This window comes from Panulirus ornatus, chromosome 21 (assembly GCF_036320965.1).
Source record: "Panulirus ornatus isolate Po-2019 chromosome 21, ASM3632096v1, whole genome shotgun sequence".
Classification (NCBI taxonomy): domain Eukaryota; kingdom Metazoa; phylum Arthropoda; class Malacostraca; order Decapoda; family Palinuridae; genus Panulirus; species Panulirus ornatus.
Window position 1 is genome coordinate 19,799,004 of NC_092244.1, and position 22,792 is coordinate 19,821,795.

Here is a 22,792-nt window from a genome sequence, read left to right on the forward strand (position 1 = left end):
CACAAACGCTCATCACCTTCACAGTGAAACAAAGATTCTCCTATTACAGACTCACTTCAGCATGCTTGGCACTTAGTTCTATGTGATTGCACTAGACCCTTCTCACCGAAACTACTTTTGTAATAAACCAACAACAAAATAGAATTAAAAACTTACTCCTGCTTCACACTTCAGTCACCTTTCATCATAGATCCCACAACCCTCAGTGAATATGGCACTGACAAAACACATACAAACTTAAATAATCTGAGAAGCAATGAACATCCAACCTCCCAGTTCAGTTATAAATGCCAACCCACCAGAAATGCACCCATCAGAAACCACACTTCCCAGACAAAGATAAGTCACACTCTTCTGTTCATGCTTTGGACATTACCCATCACTGCAACACTACAAACATCATTTCAGCATATCCCAAGACCCTTCATGTCCACAATGTAGCTATCATAAAGAAGACACCAAGAACTTACTATGCAATTGCCCTGCACTTTCTGCATATAGATGCACACAGAACCTCATAGTGCTTTGAGTTTATTGGAACACATGATATTTCCATTTAGTGCATACCACTTTTCTAGTTTTTTTTCTCATACATTTGTACCATATCCCCTGTTAGCAAGGTAGCACTAGGAACAGATGAAAAAATGGTCTCATTCACTCGAATCCATTCTCTGGCTGTCATGTATGATACCCCTGGTGTTAGGAGAGAAAAAATACTGCCTTGTGTTCCCAACTAGTGGATGTGGCCTGCTTCATGAGTACTGTAGAGGACTGTTTAGGATAGTATACTCATGAAACAACCTCTCAATTTTCTCAACCTATCCAACCTCCCAGACTTCCAGCCTGCTACCCTCAGCTGCCAACCTCACCAGACATCACATTATGCTCACCAGCAATGCACTCAAGGACCAACTTGAGCATGTTGTACAAGCTATCCTCTGATCACTTACTCGTCCTGATGTAGATTCCATCTAGACTGCCCAGTTACCACAACTGCTAGAGAAAATTAAGCAAACCATAGGAAAGCACAATGGCCTGCCTTCATACAGTACATAGTAACAAGGTCCCATGATTTCAGTTTAGATGATTTCTCATCACTAGATCATGCCGCCTTACACTTTATCAACATCTCTAAGCAAAAACCATGTACCATAAGAGAACAGAAAAAAGATACACCCTAAAATTTCCCCACAAGTCACATGCCTCATAAAGCAAATACACCAACTCAGACACAACCATTCTCCATCAAAAGAAATCAGAGAACAAATCCAGACATTAAACACTTCACTTACCTAATGACTGAGAGACAGACTGAACACTGGCACTCCTTCCACAACACTGAATCACAAGATCCACAGCAGCCAACTCTGGTGCACATTAAAGACAATCCACTCTTATTCCACTAGTCAGTCCACTTTTATTGCACTAGTCCAATCCCAATGAAACCCCCATCTTTCATAGAACACACAAATATACTTATGAGACACTATTCAAAAATCAGCCACAAACCAACCACACCCCCAAACAAGTCAGTCATGAAAAACCAACACAAAATCTATCCTGAACCATCAACCCACCCAACTTTCTTGAGTGTTGATACAACAGTGCAACATATCAGACTTTCATATTAAACATCATGGTCCACTGGCAGTCCAAGAACTTACAGATGTCTTCAGTTAATGGCTACACAACAAAATTCCTAACATCTGAAAATGTGCCAAATTGATATCATTCCTGGAACCCTCCATGCCAACTGACCCCCCTCCTCGTACCACCCTGTATTGCTTCTGTCCTCAGCTGTAAACTCTTTGAAAAAAAATCACAAAATCAAAGAAAACCTTCCACACTTACCCACAGAGCATGGTTTCAGACCCAAACACTTTACCACCACACTACACACGGAGCTTACTCAGCATATCCTAAATGGATTCAGCCAACCCCATCCCCTTCCTGCACAGTATTAGTGTGAATAGATATCAACAAAGAACTTGACACTGTCCTCAGACTGATCTTCACTCAAATTATTTGTTACACTGCTCCCCAACACACTCTCACGCAAGAAAAACTTGACACCTCCCTCCACAACAATGACAAAAAAATGGTTAGCTAGTTTCATAGCTGCCCTCCATGCCAGAGTAACTCTACAATGGAACAGATCTTTCTCCAGCTCTCTTCAGTTTCTTCTTACATGATCTTATACTACCTAAGGCAAACCTCAACATGAAGGTCTTTTTTGATGGAGATGACCTCACAATCACTGCACACCTTAACACCACAGTAGCTGTATTATAGTACATACAGCACTACAGTACACAACTGGAACCCCAGACAGACACAAATCCAGCTTACACCCTCCAGTCACCTCAATCAGACTGTCTCCGTCACTAAACAAAACACCAACCAGTGTATGCATCATATCAGACACGCACATGACATTCACTCCCCACATCAATAAGCTACTTTTCTCATTCTCATATCTAACGTTGATGTAACTTTGAGCCACAGTTTCACATCATATTTTGCTGGTGATACTGAAATAATTATGGAAATTTGATTTGTACTTGACACTAAGAAGGTAGGAGCAGAAATGAACAGAAAAATGGTGAACAGTTTCAACTACTTTGTTAAGGGATATGTACGAAATAAAATACAGTACAGAATACTGGACGAAAATAAACCCTCTCATATTAAAAGAATAGTGTGAAAGACTCAAGAATGATGATACCTAAAAACTTTACCATCAGCAAGTACAGCTAAGCAACAGTCGCCTCTTTCAAGAAGGATGGCAGGTTTATTTATGGACTTTTAAGATTACAGAGAATAAGAGCTAATGATGACATTCTGCAAGACACTAATACCTTCCTGAACAGAATACTGTTTTGTGTTGACATCAACCTTTAGGATAGGGAAGACTGCAGTTAAAAAAAAAAGTGCAAAGATCCTTTACATCCTGCACTGACACTCTCTAGTATGTGAATTATTGGAAATGAATGGAAGCACTGAAACTGTATTCCTTGGAGCACAGACAGGAAAAGTGTATCATGTGCAGAAAATCCTAAACGGTCCTTATTACACTCACAAATATTGCCTTATCAGCACATTAGACAGAAGATTGTGTAGCAGATTACATTACTGCAGAAATCAAAAGTTGTAGTAAACAAAGTATGCTTAAACATCTAAAACATCCAGGGGCAAGACTGTAACTCATTGCATGCAAACACATGAAACAGAAACAGAAATTTAACTCTTAAATGACAGAACATAGTCCAAAATTCCATTACAATACAGAGATGATTCTACAAAATGTAATGGAAAATATACTGAAAGTTATATTATTACTAAGTCCAATTCTAAGTAAACAGCTGGAGTGGATGTATGTGATACACCAGGAAAATGAAGATGATAATGTTTTCTATTTATGCTAAGCTTGTTATTCAACTTTATTTTAATTTCATACACAAACATGAAATTAGGCGTAAATAACATGAATCTGATAAGAAAAAAATTGCATGAAATTAGGGGTAAATGACATGAATCTGATAAAAAATTTCACCTTTCACACTAACATAAGGGAGATTGGTTAACAAGTGTAGGGAGAATATTCAAGACATGTTTCTTTCTTTTTAATGAGTATTCTAATCTAATTTCATATACACACGTATTTCAAACACAGGCACAGTAGAGGTATTGAATAAGATGAATGCTGTTTAACTAGAGATATTGTATGAGTTTCTAGTGGCTGGTACGTGTGGGAATGAATGTTGAAGGATTTTTCTCAGGAAATATTCAAGCTTTCTACCTATCTCTTGTTTTGAAAATCCTCCTTTATCTCAGGATTGCATAAAGTGAAAATTACATGCAGTTGTTACATAATTTCTTCTTAAAGCACAAGTTTAGTGGAGATATCTCCCTTACAGGCCTCCCTTCTTATGTGATCTTACTAAAAACATGCTATAAGTATGATGTATAATTTCTTTATATCTCTCATGTTATTCTTCATTTCCTCATCACCTAATACATATAATTGTGCCTTCTAATAGCTTGTCATCCAACAACCCTACACATTTCTCTTGGGTTTACTGAATATGCACAGTCTTTATATTGGTGGCCATACATTTGTAATGATGATTGTAGGGGTAATGAAAGTAGCATAATTTTTTCCTGTGCCTTCTTAGCAAGCCTGTATAGGTAACTAGTGGAATGACAAGTATGGGTATTCAAACAGGGATAGAAGAAGTACGCACATCAGTACTTATGACCTTAGTTTGTAAGAACACAGCATTCATTGATGGCATCATTTAGGGGCTAAGAAGGCCCTATATTGATATTTGTGGAGTGTGTACCAGACCAGCCAGAGTGTGGTGGTTATGTGAGCCTGTGGGCAACAGCCTCCAGCAGGCTGTTTGAACGATAAGGCGACACAGTTGTAAAACCTCAGACCAAGCTGTAGGGATAAAGACTCTCTGAATCTAACAGAGAATTTTAAGATTCAGAAAATTAAATGATGGATTAGCAGAACTAGACTAAATACTACATGGCAACATAGTTCAGTAAGTTAATGCTTGCCACCTCATCATTAGAGGTCATCTTTGTAGTTGACAGTTTTTCAAAATTAAAGCTTTCATAGTGCATGTAATCTTTCAAGTGCTTGTTTTATATGTACAAAATTTTTTACAACTGCTAAGGACTTAGAAAACTTTTTTGTTTACCACATACTGCTTTGTTGATGGAAACTGCACCAGTTTGAACCATCAGAAAAGTGCTTGATTGATAGAATGATGTATGAAATATTGCTGTACTATGTATGTTTTAGTTATGAATTAGGGCCTGCTGATATCCAAATTAGATGTTAGTGATTAAGAAAATTTGTAGAGAAAGACAGTTTAAATTGAAGAAAAATCTTAGAGAAAACTGATCACTTTTTTAAGTCATTATATTTTATGACACTTTATATAGGTTTTTCTTATGTTTATTTAGTTCTAGGTCTTATATGTTTTTACATATACCAATAAATCTCAGAATTATATATTTATTTATGATAGATAAATATATATTAATGATGTTTATAATTAACTCAGGACAGAGTTCATGAACCCTCATCTCATCAGTGTTCGATTGAATGAACGCCGCCAGCGAGGTGTGGATGACAATAAAAAGATGGCCTATTTATTGGATCTTAAGACCGTATGTATGGGTAAGTGTCTGTATCAGGTGCAGTAAGATCTTTTACTTCCTTTGGGATATTCAGTGTGGTAAAGGTAATTAGTAGGAACATTGGTCTAGGAGCATTAGGTAGTGAGTCAGTAAGAACATCGGGTAAGAGCCTTCGCAACAGCTTTAGAGTTGTTATCTGCCGATGGCCTGTTAAAAGTTCGCTGCTAAAGGCTAAGAAGTGGCACTAAATTTCACTGGTTATAGAGATTCTTTTGCTGTGGCCACCACCTTGAAGGAATTCCAGGTGGGAATAGTCGTCAAAGAGAAAAACTGAATTTTTTTGCGATTTGTTTTCATTTTAAGAGCTATTTGATGTATTCATTGATCAATCTTTTATAATATTCTAATGTTAACTTTTGCCTATCCCTGTCCATCCAGAGTCCCTCTAAGCATCTCGAGAGTGTAATTTTCTTATCCAAAGATTTCTAAATTGTATAGTGCCATTGTACAAAGGCAAAGGGGTTAAAAGGGAGTGTTCAGACTACAGAGGCATAAGTTTGTTGAGTATTCCTGGAAAGTTTTATGAGAGGGTATTGATTGATGAGTTGAAGACATGTACAAAGCATCAGATTGGGGAAGAGCAGTGTGGTTTTAGAAGTGGTAGAGGATGTGTGGATCAGGTGCTTGGTTTGAAGAATGGGTGTGAGAAATACTTAAAAAACAGATGGATTTGTATGTGGCATTCATAGATCTGTTGAAAGCATGTGAGGGTTGATAGAAATGCTTTATGGAATGTCTTAAGAGTATATGGTGTGGGAAGTAAGCTACTAGAAGCAGTGAGTTTTTATCAAGGGTGTAAGGCATTTGTACAAATAGGAAGAGAAGAGAGTGATTGGTTCCCAGTGAAGGTCGGTCTGCGGCAGGGAGGGGTGTCAGGTCCCCATGGTTGTTTAATTTGTTTATGGATAGGGTGGTTAGGGAGGTAAATGCAAAAGTTTTGGAGGGAGGGTTGACTATGCAGTCTATTGGATATCAAAGGCCTGGGAAGTGAGTCAGCAGTTGTTCACAAATGATACAGCACTGGTGGCTGATTTGAGTGAGAAACTGCAGAAATTGGTCTCTCAGTTTAGAAAAGTGTGTTAGAGGAGGAAGTTAAGAGTAGATGTGAGTAAAGGCAAGGTTATTTCCTCAGCAGGGTTGAGGGACAAGTTAGTTGGGATATAAGTTTGAATGGAAAAATTGGAGGAAGGGAATTGTTTTAGATATCTAGGAGTGGACTTAGCAGCGAATGGAACCATGGAAGCGGAAGTGAGTTACAGGTTGGAGGAGGGGGCGGAGGTTCTGGGAGCGTTGAAGAATGTGTGGAAAGCGAGAACATTATCTCGGAAAGCAAAAATGGGTATGTTTGAAGGAATACTGGTTCCAACAATGTTATATGGTTGTGAGGCATGGGCTGTAGATAGAGTTGTGCAGAGGAAGGTGGATGTGTTGGAAATGAGATGTTTGAGGACAATATTTGGTGTGAGGTGGTTTGATCGAGTAAGTAATGAAATGGTAAGAGAGATGTGTGGTAATAAAAAGAGTGTGGTTGAGAGAGTAGAATAGGGTGTATTGAAATGGTTTGGTCACATGGAGGGAATGAGTGAGGAAAGTTTGACAAAGAGGATATATGTGTCAGAGGTGGATGGAATGAGAAATGGGAGACCAAATTGAAGGTGGAAGGATGGAGTGAAAAAGATTTTGAGAAATCGGGGCTTGAACATGCAGGAGGGTGAAAGGTTTACAAGGAATAGAGTGAATTGGAACGATGTTGTATACCGGGGACGACGTGCTTTCAGTGGACTGAACCAGGGCATGTGAAGCGTCTGGAGTAAACCATGGAAAGTTTTGTTGGGCCTGGATGTGGAAAGGGAGCTGTGGTTTCGGTGCATTATACATGACAGCTAGAGACTGAATGTGAACGAATGTGGCCTTTGTTGTCTTTTCCTAGTGCTACCTCGCATGCTTGCGGGGGGAGGGAGCTATCGTTTCATGTGTGGCAGGTTGGCGACGGGAATGAAAGATGGCAGCAAGTATGAATTTTGTACGTGTATATATGTACATGTCTGTGTATATATTTGTATATGTTGAAATGTATAAGTATGTATATGTGCCTGTGTGGACGTGTATGTATATACATGTGTATGTTGGGGGATTGGGCCATTCTTTCATCTGTTTCCTTGCGCTACCTTCCTAACATTGTTGGAACCAGTAGTCTTTCAAACATACCCACTTTTGCTTTCTGAGATAATGTTTTCGCCTTCCACACATTCTTCAACACTCCCAGAATCTTCTCCTCCTCCCCCACCCTGTGACTCACTTCCGCTTCCATGGTTCCATCTGCTACCAAATCCACTCCCTGATATCTAAAACACTTCACCTCCTCCAGTTTTTCTCCATTCAAACTTACCTCCCAATTGACTGGTCCCTCAACCCTACTGTACCTTGCAGTTATTCACATTTACTCTCAGCTTTCTTCTTTCACACACTTTACCAAACTCAGTCACCAGCTTCTGCAGTTTCTCAACCCAAATCAGCCACCCACACTGTATCATCAGTGAACAACAATTGACTCACTTCCCAAGCCCTCTCATCCACAACAGACTGCATACTTGCCCCTCTCCAAAACTCTTGCATTCACGAACTCCCTAACAACCCCATCCATAAACAAATAAAACAACCATGGAGACATCACATACCCCTGCCGGAAACCAGCTTTCACTGAGAACCAGCCACTTTCCTCTCTTCCTACACGTACACATGCCTTACATCCTCGATAAAAACTTCTCACTGCTTCTAGCAACTTACCTCCCACACCATATATTCTTAATACCTTCCACGGAGCATCTCTATCAACTCTATCATATGCCTTCTCCAGATCCATAAATGCTACATACAAATCCATTTGCTTTTCTAAGTATTTCTCACATTTTTCAAAGGAAACACATGATCCACACATCCTCCACCACTTCTGAAACCACACTGCTCTTCCCCAATCTGATGCTCTGTACATACCTTCATCCTCTCAGTCAACCCTCCCATATAATTTCCCAGGAATACTCAACAAACTTATACCTCTGTAATTTGAGCACTCACTTTTATCCTTTTGCCTTTGTACAATGGCAATATGCAAGCATTCCTCCAATCCTCAGGCACTTCACCAGCTTTCATCTTCTGCAAAGCTTTTACTACCCCCCCCCCCTCTCTCTCTCTTTCTCTCTCTCTCTCTCTCTCTCTCTCTCTCTATATATATATATATATATTTTTTTTTTTTTTTATACTTTGTCGCTGTCTCCCGCGTTTGCGAGGTAGCGCAAGGAAACAGACAAAAGAAATGGCCCAACCCCCCCCCCCCATACACATGTATATACATACGTCCACACACGCAAATATACATACCTACACAGCTTTCCATGGTTTACCCCAGACGCTTCACATGCCTTGATTCAATCCACTGACAGCACGTCAACCCCGGCACACCACATCGCTCCAACTCACTCTATTCCTTGCCCTCCTTTCACCCTCCTGCATGTTCAGGCCCCGATCACACAAAATCTTTTTCACTCCATCTTTCCACCTCCAATTTGGTCTCCCTCTTCTCCTCGTTCCCTCCACCTCCGACACATATATCCTCTTGGTCAATCTTTCCTCACTCATTCTCTCCATGTGCCCAAACCACTTCAAAACACCCTCTTCTGCTCTCTCAACCACGCTCTTTTTATTTCCACACATCTCTCTTACCCTTACGTTACTCACTCGATCAAACCACCTCACACCACACATTGTCCTCAAACATCTCATTTCCAGCACATCCATCCTCCTGCGCACAACTCTATCCATAGCCCACGCCTCGCAACCATACAACATTGTTGGAACCACTATTCCTTCAAACATACCCATTTTTGCTTTCCGAGATAATGTTCTCGACTTCCACACATTCTTCAAGGCCCCCAGAATTTTCGCCCCCTCCCCCACCCTATGATCCACTTCCGCTTCCATGGTTCCATCCGCTGCCAGATCCACTCCCAGATATCTAAAACACTTCACTTCCTCCAGTTTTTCTCCATTCAAACTCACCTCCCAATTGACTTGATCCTCAACCCTACTGTACCTAATAACCTTGCTCTTATTCACATTTACTCTTAACTTTCTTCTTCCACACACTTTACCAAACTCAGTCACCAGCTTCTGCAGTTTCTCACATGAATCAGCCACCAGCGCTGTATCATCAGCGAACAACAACTGACTCACTTCCCAAGCTCTCTCATCACCAACAGACCTCATACTTGCCCCTCTTTCCAAAACTCTTGCATTTACCTCCCTAACAACCCCATCCATAAACAAATTAAACAACCATGGAGACATCACACACCCCTGCCGCAAACCTACATTCACTGAGAACCAATCACTTTCCTCTCTTCCTACACGTACACATGCCTTACATCCTCGATAAAAACTTTTCACTGCTTCTAACAACTTGCCTCCCACACCATATATTCTTAATACCTTCCACAGAGCATCTCTATCAACTCTATCATATGCCTTCTCCAGATCCATAAATGCTACATACAAATCCATTTGCTTTTCTAAGTATTTCTCACATACATTCTTCAAAGCAAACACCTGATCCACACATCCTCTACCACTTCTGAAACCACACTGCTCTTCCCCGATCTGATGCTCTGTACATGCCTTCACCCTCTCAATCAATACCCTCCCATATAATTTACCAGGAATACTCAACAAACTTATACCTCTGTAATTTGAGCACTCACTCTTATCCCCTTTGCTTTTGTACAATGGCACTATGCATGCATTCCGCCAATCCTCAGGCACCTCACCATGAGTCATACATACATTAAATAACCTTACCAACCAGTCAACAATACAGTCACCCCCTTTTTTAATGAATTCCACTGCAATACCATCCAAACCTGCTGCCTTGCTGGCTTTCATCTTCCGCAAAGCTTTCACTACCTCTTCTCTGTTTACCAAATCATTTTCCCTAACCCTCTCACTTTGCACACCACCTCGACCAAAACACCCTATATCTGCCACTCTATCATCAAACACATTCAACAAACCTTCAAAATACTCACTCCATCTCCTTCTCACATCACCACTACTTGTTATCACTTCCCCATTTGCGCCCTTCACTGAAGTTCCCATTTGCTCCCTTGTCTTACGCACTTTATTTACGTCCTTCCAGAACATCTTTTTATTCTCTCTAAAATTTAATGATACTCTCTCACCCCAACTCTCATTTGCCCTTTTTTTCACCTCTTGCACCTTTCTCTTGACCTCCTGTCTCTTTCTTTTATACATCTCCCACTCAATTGCATTTTTTCCCTGCAAAAATCGTCCAAATGCCTCTCTCTTCTCTTTCACTAATACTCTTACTTCTTCATCCCACCACTCACTACCCTTTCTAATCAACCCACCTCCCACTCTTCTCATGCCACAAGCATCTTTTGCACAATCCATCACTGATTCCCTAAATACATCCCATTCCTCCCCCACTCCCCTTACTTCCATTGTTCTCACCTTTTTCCATTCTGTACTCAGTCTCTCCTGGTACTTCCCAAGCTCACTTACTCTCACCACCCTCTTCACCCCAACATTCACTCTTCTTTTCAGAAAACCCATACAAATCTTCACCTTAGCCTCCACGAGATAATGATCAGACATCCCTCCAGTTGCACCTCTCAGCACATTAACATCCAAAAGTCTCTCTTTCGCACGCCTGTCAATTAACACGTAATCCAATAACGCTCTCTGGCCATCTTTCCTACTTACATAAGTATACTTATGTATATCTCGCTTTTTAAACCAGGTATTCCCAATCATCAGTCCTTTTTCAGCACATAAATCTACAAGCTCTTCACCATTTCCATTTACAACACTGAACACCCCATGTGTACCAATTATTCCCTCAACTGCCACATTACTCACCTTTGCATTCAAATCACCCATCACTATAATATATATATATATATATATATATATATATATATATATATATATATCCTCCCCTCTCTTTTTTTTTTTTTTTTTTAATTTTCCAAAAGAAGTAACAGAGAAGAGGTCCAGGTGAGGATATTCCCTCAAAGGCCCAGTCCTATGTTCTTAACGCTACCTCGCTATCGCGGGAAATAGCGAATAGTATGGAAAAAAAAAAAAAAATATATATATATATATATATATATATATATATATATATATATATATATATATATATATATATCCCTGCAGTGGAATTTATTAAAAAAAGGGGGTGACTGTATTGTTGACTGGTTGGTAAGGTTATTCAATGTATGTATGACTCATGGTGAGGTGCCTGCGGATTGGCGGAATGCGTGCATAGTGCCATTGTACAAAGGCAAAGGGGATAAGAGTGAGTGCTCAAATTACAGAGGTATAAGTTTGTTGAGTATTCCTGGTAAATTATATGGGAGGGTATTGATTGAGAGGGTGAAGGCATGTACAGAGCATCAGATTGGGGAAGGGCAGTGTGGTTTCAGAAGTGGTAGAGGATGTGTGGATCAGGTGTTTGCTTTGAAGAATGTATGTGAGAAATACTTAGAAAAGCAAATGGATTTGTATGTAGCATTTATGGATCTGGAGAAGGCATATGATAAGAGTTGATAGAGATGCTCTGTGGAAGGTATTAAGAATATATGGTGTGGGAGGCAAGTTGTTAGAAGCAGTGAAAAGTTTTTATCGAGGATGTAAGGCATGTGTACGTGTAGGAATAGAGGAAAGTGATTGGTTCTCAGTGAATGTAGGTTTGCGGCAGATGTGTGTGATGTCTCCATGGTTGTTTAATTTGTTTATGGATGGGGTTGTTAGGGAGGTGAATGCAAAAGTTTTGGAAAGAGGGGCAAGTATTAAGTCTGTTGTGGATGAGAGACCTTGGAAAGTGAGTCAGTTGTTGTTCGCTGATGATACAACGCTGGTGGCTGATTCATGTGAGAAACTGCAGAAGCTGGTGACTGAGTTTGGTAAAGTGTGTGAAAGAAGAAAGTTAAGAGTAAATGTGAATAAGAGCAAGGTTATTAGGTACAGTAGAGTTGAGGGTCAAGGCAATTGGGAGGTAAGTTTGAATGGAGAAAAACTGGAGAGTAAAGTGTTTTAGATATCTGGGAGTGGATCTGGCAGCGGATGGAACCATGGAAGCGGAAGTGGATCATAGGGTGGGGGAAGGGGCGAAAATCCTGGGAGCCTTGAAGAATGTGTGGAAGTCGAGAACATTATCTCGGAAAGCAAAAATGGGTATGTTTGAAGGAATAGTGGTTCCAACAATGTTGTATGGTTGCGAGGAGTGGGCTATGGATAGAGTTGTGCGCAGGAGGGTGGATGTGCTGGAAATGAGATGTTTGAGGACAATGTGTGGTGTGAGGTGGTTTGATCGAGTAAGTAACGTAAGGGTAAGAGAGATGTGTGGAAATAAAAAGAGCGTGGTTGAGAGAGCAGAAGAGGGTGTTTTGAAATGGTTTGGGCACATGGAGAGAATGAGTGAGGAAAGATTGACCAAGAGGATATATGTGTCGGAGGTGGAGGGAACGAGGAGAAGTGGGAGACCAAAATGACAGCTAGAGACTGAGTGTGAACGAATGGGGCCTTTATTGTCTTTTCCTAGTGCTACCTCGCACACATGAGGGGGGAGGGGGATGGTATTTCATGTGTGGCGAGGTGGCGATGGGAATGAATGGGGGCAGACAGTGTGAATTGTGTGCATGGGTATATATGTATGTGTCTGTAAGTATATATATGTGTACATTGAGATGTATAGGTATGTATATTTGCGTGTGTGGACGTGTATGTATATACATTGTGTATGGGGGTGGGTTGGGCCATTTCTTTTGTCTGTTTCCTTGCGCTACCTCGCAAACGCGGGAGACAGCGACAAAGCAAAAAAAAGAAAAAAAATATATATATATTTCTTTTTATTATACTTTGTCGCTGTCTCCCGTATTAGCGAGGTAGAGCAAAGAAGCAATTGAAAGATTAGCCTAACCCACCCACATACACATGTATATCCATACACGTCCACACAAGCACATATACATACCTATACATTTAAACGTATACATATATATACATACACACATATACATATATACACATGTACATAATTCATTCTTGCTGCCTTTATTCATTCCTGTTGCCACCCCGCCACACATGAAATGAAACCCCCCTCCCCTGCTAGGAAAAGACAAATAAATAGGCCACATTCGATCACACTCAGTCTCTTACTGTCATGTATAATGCATCGACACCACGACTCCCTTTCTACATCCAGGCCCAACAAAACTTTCCATGGTTTACCCCAGATGCTTCACATGCCCTGGTTCAATCCACTGACAGCACATCGACCCCAGTATACCACATTGTTCCAATTCACTCTATTCCTTGCACGCCTTTCACCCTTCTGCATGTTCAGGCCCCAATCGCTCAAAATCTTTTTCACTCCATCCTTCCACCTCCAATTTGGTCTCCCACTTCTTGTTCCCTCAACCTCTGACACATATATCCTCTTTGTCAATCTTCCCTCACTTATTCTCTCCATGTGACCAAGCCATTTCAACACACCCTCTTCTGCTCTCTAAACCACACTCTTTTTATTACCACACATCTCTCTTACCTTTTCATTACTTACTTGATCAAACCACCTCACACCACATATTGTCCTAAAACATCACATTTCCAATACATCTACCCTCTTCCGAAAAACCCTATGGATAGCCCATGCCTCGCACCCATATAACATTGTTGGAACCAGTATTCCTTCAAACATACCCATTTTTCCTTTCCGAGATAATGTTCTCGCCTTCCACATATTCATCAACACTCCCAGAACTTTTGCCACCTCCCCCACCCTGTGAATCACTTCCGCTTCCATGGTTCCATCTGCAGCCAAATCCACTCCCAGATATCTAATACACTTCACTTCCTTCAGTTCTTCTCCATTCAAACCTACCTCCCAATTGATTTGTCCCTCAGCCCGTACAGAACCTAATAACCTGGATCTTATTCACATTTACCCTCAGCTTTCTTATTTCACACACTTTACCAAACTCAGTCACCAGATTCTACATTTTCCCACACGAATCAGCCACCAGCGCTGTATCATCAGCGAACATCAACTGACACACTTTCCAAGCCCTCATCCACAACAGACTGCATTTTTGCCCCTCTCTTCAAAACTCTTGCATTCACCTTCCTCACAACCTCATCCATAAACAAATTAAACATGGAGACATCACATACTCCTGCCGCAAATCGACATTCACTGGGAACCAATCACTTTTCTCTCTTCCTACTCGTAAACATGCCTTCTCCAGGTCCAAAAATACTACATACAAATCCATCTGTATTTCTAAGTATTTCTCACATATATTCTTCAAAGAAAATGCCTGATCCACACATACTCTACCATATATATATATATATATATATATATATATATATATATATATATATATATATATTTTTTGCTTTGTCTCTGTCTCCCGCATTTGCGAGGTAGCGCAAGGAAACAGACGAAAGAAATGGCCCAACCCACCCTATACATCTCAATGTACACATATATATATACACACAGACACATACATATATACCCATGCACACAATTCACACTGTCTGCCTTTATTCATTCCCATCGCCACCTCGCCACAATTGGAATACCATCCCCCTCCCCCCTCATGTGTGCGAGGTAGCGCTAGGAAAAGACAACAAAGGCCCCATTCTTTCACACTCAGTCTCTAGCTGTCATGCAATAATGCCCGAAACCACAGCTCCCATTCCACATCCAGGCCCCACACAACTTTCCATGGTTTACCCCAGACGCTTCACATGCCCTGATTCAATCCAATGACAGCACGTCAACCACGGTATACCACATCGATCCAATTCACTCTATTCCTTGCCCTCCTTTCACCCTCCTGCATGTTCAGGCCCCGATCACACAAAATCTTTTTCACTCCATCTTTCCACCTCCAATTTGGTCTCCCACTTCTCCTCGTTCCTTCCACCTCCGACACATATATCCTCTTGGTCAATCTTTCCTCACTCATTCTCTCCATGTGCCCAAACCATTTCAAAACACCCTCTTCTGCTCTCTCAACCACGCTCTTTTTATTTCCACACATCTCTCTTACCCTTACATTACTTACTCGATCAAACCACCTCACACCACACATTGTCCTCAAACATCTCATTTCCAGCACATCCACCCTCCTGCGCACAACTCTATCCATAGCCCACTCCTCGCAACCATACAACATTGTTGGAACCACTGTTCCTTCAAACATACCCATTTTTGCTTTCCGAGATAATGTTCTCGACTTCCACACATTCTTTAAGGCTCCCAGGATTTTCGCCCCTCCCCCACCCTATGATTCACTTCCGCTTCCATGGTTCCATCCGCTGCCAGATCCACTCCCAGATATCTAAAACTCTTTACTTCCTCCAGTTTTTCTCCATTCAAACTTACCTCCCAATTGACTTGACCCTCAACCCTACTGTACCTAATAACCTTGCTCTTATTCACATTTACTCTTAACTTTCTTCTTTTACACACTTTACCAAACTCAGTCACCAGCTTCTGCAGTTTCTCACATGAATCAGCCACCAGCGCTGTATCATCAGCGAACAACAACTGACTCACTTCCCAAGCTCCCTCATCCACAACAGACTTCATACTTGCCCCTCTTTCCAAATCTCTTGCATTCACCTCCCTAACAACCCCATCCATAAACAAATAAAACAACCATGGAGACATCACACACCCCTGCCGCAAACCTACATTCACTGAGAACCAATCACTTTCCTCTCTTCCTACACGTACACATGCCTTACATCCTCGATAAAAACTTTTCACTGCTTCTAACAACTTTCCTCCCACACCATATATTCTTAATACCTTCCACAGAGCATCTCTATCAACTCTATCATATGCCTTCTCCCGATCCATAAATGCTACATACAAATCCATTTGCTTTTCTAAGTATTTCTCACATATATTCTTCAAAGCAAACACCTGATCCACACATCCTCTACCACTTCTGAAACCACACTGCTCTTCCCCAATCTGATGCTCTGTACATGCCTTCACCCTCTCAATCAATACCCTCCCATATAATTTGCCAGGAATACTCAACAAACTTATACCTCTGTAATTTGAGCACCCACTCTTATCCCCTTTGCCTTTGTACAATGGCACTATGCACGCATTCCGCCAATCCTCAGGCACCTCACCATGAGTCATACATACACTAAATAACCTTACCAACCAGTCAACAATACAGTCACCCCCTTTTTTATTACATTCCACTGCAATACCATCCAAACCTGCTGCCTTGCCGGTTTCATCTTACGCAAAGCTTTTACTATATATATATATATATATATATATATATATATATATATATATATATATATTTTTTTTTTGCTTTGTCCCTGTCTCCCACGTTTGCAAGGTAGTGCAAGGAAACAGACGAAAGAAATGGCCCAACCCACCCCCATACACATGTATATACATACATCCACACACGCAAATATACATACCTACACAGCTTTCCATGGTTTACCCCAGACGCTTCACATGCCCTGATTCAATCCACTGACAGCACGTCAACCCCGGTATACCACATCAATCCAATTCACTCTATTCCTTGCCCTCCTTTCACCCTCCTGCATGTTCAGGCCCTGATCACACAAAATCTTTTTCACTCCATCTTTCCACCTCCAATTTGGTCTCCCACTTGTCCTCGTTCCCTCCACCTCCGACACATATATCCTCTTGGTCAATCTTTCCTCACTCATTCTCTCCATGTGCCCAAACCATTTCAAAACACCCTCTTCTCCTCTCTCAACCACGCTCTTTTTATTTCCACACATCTCTCTTACCCTTACGTTACTTACTCGATCAAACCACCTCACACCACACATTGTCCTTAAACATCTCATTTCCAGCACATCCACCCTCCTGCGCACAACTCTATCCATAGCCCACGCCTCGCAACCATACAAAATTGTTGGAACCACTATTCCTTCAAACATACCCATTTTTGCTTTCCGAGATAATGTTCTCGACTTCCACACATTCTTCAAGGCTCCTAGGATTTTCGCCCCCTCCCCCACTCTATGATCCACTTCCACTTCCTTGGTTCCAACCGCTGCCAGATCCACTCCCAGATATCTAAAACACTTTACTTCCTCCACTTTTTCTCCATTCAAACTTACCTCCCAATTGACTTGACCCTCAACCCTACTATACCTAATAACCTTGCTCTTATTCACATTTACTCTTAACTTTCTTCTTTCACACACTTTACCAAACTCCGTCACCAGCTTCTGCAGTTTCTCACATGAATCAGCCACCAGCGCTGTATCATCAGCGAACAACAACTGACTCACTTCCCAAGCTCTCTCATCCACAACAGACTTCATGCTTGCCCCTCTTTCCAAAACTCTTGCATTCACCTCCCTAACAACCCCATCCATAAACAAATTAAACAACCATGGAGACATCACACACCCCTGCCGCAAACCTACATTCACTGAGAACCAATCACTTTCCTCTCTTCCTACACGTACACATGCCTTACATCCTCGATAAAAACTTTTCACTGCTTCTAACAACTTGCCTAACACACCATATATTCTTAATACTTTCCACAGAGCATCTCTATCACCTCTATCATATGCCTTCTCCAGATCCATAAATGCTACATACAAATCCATTTGCTTTTCTAAGTATTTCTCACGTACATTCTTCAAAGCAAACACCTGATCCACACATCCTCTACCACTTCTGAAACCACACTGCTCTTCCCCAATCTGATGCTCTGTACATGCCTTCACCCTCTCAATCAATACCCTCCCATATAATTTACCAGGAATACTCAACAAACTTTTTTTTTTTTCTGCTTTGTCGCTGTCTCCCGCGTTTGCGAGGTAGCGCAAGGAAACAGACGAAAGAAATGGCCCAACCCACCCCCATACACATGCCTTGATTCAATCCACTGACAACATGTCAACCCCGGTATACCACATCGCTCCAATTCACTCTATTCTTTGCCCTCCTTTCACCCTCCTGCATGTTCAGGCCCCGATCACACAAAATCTTTTTCACTCCATCTTTCCACCTCCAATTTGGTCTCCCTCTTCTCCTCGTTCCCTCCACCTCCGACACATATATCCTCTTGGTCAATCTTTCCTCACTCATTCTCTCCATGTGACCAAACCATTTCAAAACACCCTCTTCTGCTCTCTCAACCACGCTCTTTTTATTTCCACACATCTCTCTTACCCTTACGTTACTTACTCGATCAAACCACCTCACACCACACATTGTTCTCAAACAACTCATTTCCAGCACATCCATCCTCCTGCGCACAACTCTATCCATAGTCCACGCCTCACAACCATACAACATTGTTGGAACCACTATTCCTTCAAACATACCCATTTTTGCTTTCCGAGATAATGTTCTCGACTTCCACACATTCTTCAAGGCTCCCAGAATTTTCGCCCCCTCCCCCACCCTATGATCCACTTCCGCTTCCATGGTTCCATCCGCTGCCAGATCCACTCCCAGATATCTAAAACACTTCACTTCCTCCAGTTTTTCTCCATTCAAACTCACCTCCCAATTGAATTGACCCTCAACCCTACTGTACCTAATAACCTTGCTCTTATTCACATTTACTCTTAACTTTCTTCTTTCACACACTTTACCAAACTCAGTCACCAGCTTCTGCAGTTTCTCACATGAATCAGCCACCAGCGCTGTATCATCAGCGAACAACAACTGACTCACTTCCCAAGCTCTCTCATCCCCAACAGACTTCATACTTGCCCCTCTTTCCAAAACTCTTGCATTCACCTCCTTTACAACCCCATCCATAAACAAATTAAATAACCATGGAGACATCACACACCCCTGCCGCAAACCTACATTCACTGAGAACCAATCACTTTCCTCTCTTCCTACACGTACACATGCCTTACATCCTCGATAAAAACTTTTCACTGCTTCTAACAACTTGCCTCCCACACCATATATTCCTAATACCTTCCACAGAGCATCTCTATCAACTCTATCATATGCCTTCTCCAGATCCATAAATGCTACATACAAATCCATTTGCTTTTCTAAGTATTTCTCACATACATTCTACAAAGCAAACACCTGATCCACACATCCTCTACCACTTCTGAAACCACACTGCTCTTCCCCAATCTGATGCTCTGTACATGCCTTCACCCTCTCAATCAATACCCTCCCATATAATTTGCCAGGAATACTCAACAAACTTATACCTCTGTAATTTGAGCACTCACTCTTATCCCCTTTGCCTTTGTACAATGGCACTATGCACGCATTCCGCCAATCCTCAGGCACCTCACCATGAGTCATACATATATTAAATAACCTTACAAACCAGTCAACAATACAGTCACCCCCTTTTTTAATAAATTCCACTGCAATACCATCCAAACCTGCTGCCTTGCCGGCTTTCATCTTCCGCAAAGCTTTTACTACCTCTTCTCTGTTTACCAACTCATTTTCCCTAACCCTCGCACTTTGCACACCGCCTCGACCAAAACTCCCTATATCTGGCACTCTATCATCAAACACATTCAACAAACCTTCAAAATACTCAACAAACTTATACCTCTGAAATTTGAGCTCTCACTCTTATGCCCTTTGCCTTTGTACAATGGCACTATGCACACATTCCGCCAATCCTCAGGCACCTCACCATGAGTCATACATACATTAAATAACCTTACCAACCAGTCAACAATACATTCACCCCCTTTTTTTAATAAATTCCACTGCAATACCATCCAAACCTGCTGCCTTGCCGGCTTTCATCTTCCGCAAAGCTTTCACTACCTCTTCGATGTTTACCAAATCATTTTCCCTAACCCTCTCACTTTGCACACCACCTCGACCAAAACACCCTATATCTGCCACTCTATCATCAAACACATTCAACAAACCTTCAAAATACCCACTCCATCTCCTTCTCACATCACCACTACTTGTTATCACCTCCCCATTTGCGCCCTTCACTGAAGTTTCCATTTCCTCCCTTGTCTTACGCACTTTATTTACCTCCTTCCAGAACATCTTTTTATTCTCCCTAAAATTTAATGATACTCTCTCACCTCAACTCACATTTGCCCTCTTTTTCACCTCTTGCACATTTCTCTTGACCTTCTGTCTTTTTCTTTTATACATCTCCCACTCAATTGCATTTTTTACCTGCAAAAATCGTCCAAATGCCTCTCTCTTCTCTTTCACTAATAATCTTACTTCTTCATCCCACCACTCACTACCCTTTCTAATCAACCTACCTCCCACTCTTCTCATGCCACAAGCATCTTTTGCACAATCCATCACTGATTCCCTAAATACATCCCATTCCTCCTCACTCCCCTTACTTCCATTGTTCTCACCTTTTTCCATTCTGTGCTCAGTCTCTCCTGGTACTTCCTCACACAAGTCTCCTTCCCAAGCTCACTTACTCTCACCACCCTCTTCACCCCAACATTCACTCTTCTTTTCTGAAAACCCATACAAATCTTCACCTTCGCCTCCACAAGATAATGATCAGACATCCCTCCAGTTGCAACTCTCAGCACATTAACATCCAAAAGTCTCTCTTTCGCGCGACTGTCAATTAACACGTAATCCAATAACGCTCTCTGGCCATCTCTCGTACTTACATACGTATACTTATGTATATCTTGCTTTTTAAACCAGGGATTCCCAATCACCAGTCCTTTTTCAGCACATAAATCTACAAGCTCTTCACCATTTCCATTTACAACACTGACCACCCCATGTATACCAATTATTGCCTCAACTGCCATATATATATATATATATATATATATATATATATATATATATATATTTTTTTTTTTCTTTTTTTTGCCGCCGTGTCCCGTGTTTGCGAGGTAGCGCAAGGAAACAGACGAAAGAAATGGCCCAACCCCCCCATACACATGTATATACATACGTCCACACACGCAAATATACATACCTACACAGCTTTCCATGGTTTACCCCAGACGCTTCACATGTGTTGATTCAATCCACTGACAGCACGTCAACCCCGGTATACCACATCGCTCCAATTCACTCTATTCCTTGCCCTCCTTTCACCCTCCTGCATGTTCAGGCCCCGATCACACAAAATCTTTTTCACTCCATCTTTCCACCTCCAATTTGGTCTCCCTCTTCTCCTTGCTCCCTCCACCTCCGACACATATATCCTCTTGGTCAATCTTTCCTCACTCATCTTCTCCATGTGCCCAAACCACTTCAAAACACCCTCTTCTGCTCTCTCAACCACGCTCTTTTTATTTCCACACATCTCTCTTACCCTTACGTTACTCACTCGATCAAACCACCTCACACCACACATTGTCCTCAAACATCTCATTTCCAGCACATCCATCCTCCTGCGCACAACTCTATCCATAGCCCACGCCTCACAACCATACAACATTGTTGGAACCACTATTCCTTCAAACATACCCATTTTTGCTTTCCGAGATAATGTTCTCGACTTCCACCCATTCTTCAAGGCCCCCAGAATTTTCGCCCCCTCCCCCACCCTATGATCCACTTCCGCTTCCATGGTTCCATCCGCAGCCAGATCCACTCTCAGATATCAAAACACTTCACTTCCTCCAGTTTTTCTCCATTCAAACTCACCTCCCAATTGACTTGACCCTCAACCCTACTGTACCTAATAACCTTGCTCTTATTCACATTTACTCTTAACTTTCTTCTTCCACACACTTTACCAAACTCAGTCACCAGCTTCTGCAGTTTCTCACATGAATCAGCCACCAGCGCTGTATCATCAGCGAACAACAACTGACTCACTTCCCAAGCTCTCTCATCCCCAACAGACTTCATACTTGCCCCTCTTTCCAAAACTCTTGCATTTACCTCCCTAACAACCCCATCCATAAACAAATTAAACAACCATGGAGACATCACACACCCCTGCCGCAAACCTACATTCACTGAGAACCAATCACTTTCCTCTCTTCCTACACGTACACATGCCTTACATCCTCGATAAAAACTTTTCACTGCTTCTAACAACTTGCCTCCCACACCATATATTCTTAATACCTTCCACAGAGCATCTCTATCAACTCTATCATATGCCTTCTCCAGATCCATAAATGCTACATACAAATCCATTTGCTTTTCTAAGTATTTCTCACATACATATATATATATATATATATATATATATATATATATATATATATATATGTGTGTGTGTGTGTGTGTGTGTATATATCTCCCCTATCCCCAGGGATAACATCCCCTTTCTCCCCTATCCCCAGGGATAGGGGAGAAAGAATACTTCCCACGCATTTCTCACGTGTCGTAGAAGGCGACTAAAGGGGACGGGAGCGGGGGGCCAGAAACCCTCCCCTCCTTGTATTTTAACTTTCTAAAAGGGGAAACAGAAGAAGGAGTCGCGCGAGGAGTGCTCATCCTCCTCGAAGGCTCAGATTGGGGTGTCTAAATGTTTGTGGATGTAACCAAGAT

The 22,792-nt window shown here is 41.6% G+C and overlaps 1 protein-coding gene across 1 annotated transcript in view; it reads left to right on the forward strand.

The window, feature by feature from the left end:
- The window catches only part of Oseg2 (intraflagellar transport protein Oseg2), a 560,852-nt gene that overhangs the window by 124,996 nt on the left and 413,064 nt on the right, over nucleotides 1-22,792 (forward strand). The window contains exon 9 of the mRNA XM_071675913.1: nucleotides 5,079-5,194. Within this exon, the coding sequence (XP_071532014.1) occupies nucleotides 5,079-5,194 (116 nt within the window). The remainder of the gene's footprint in view (nucleotides 1-5,078; nucleotides 5,195-22,792) is intronic.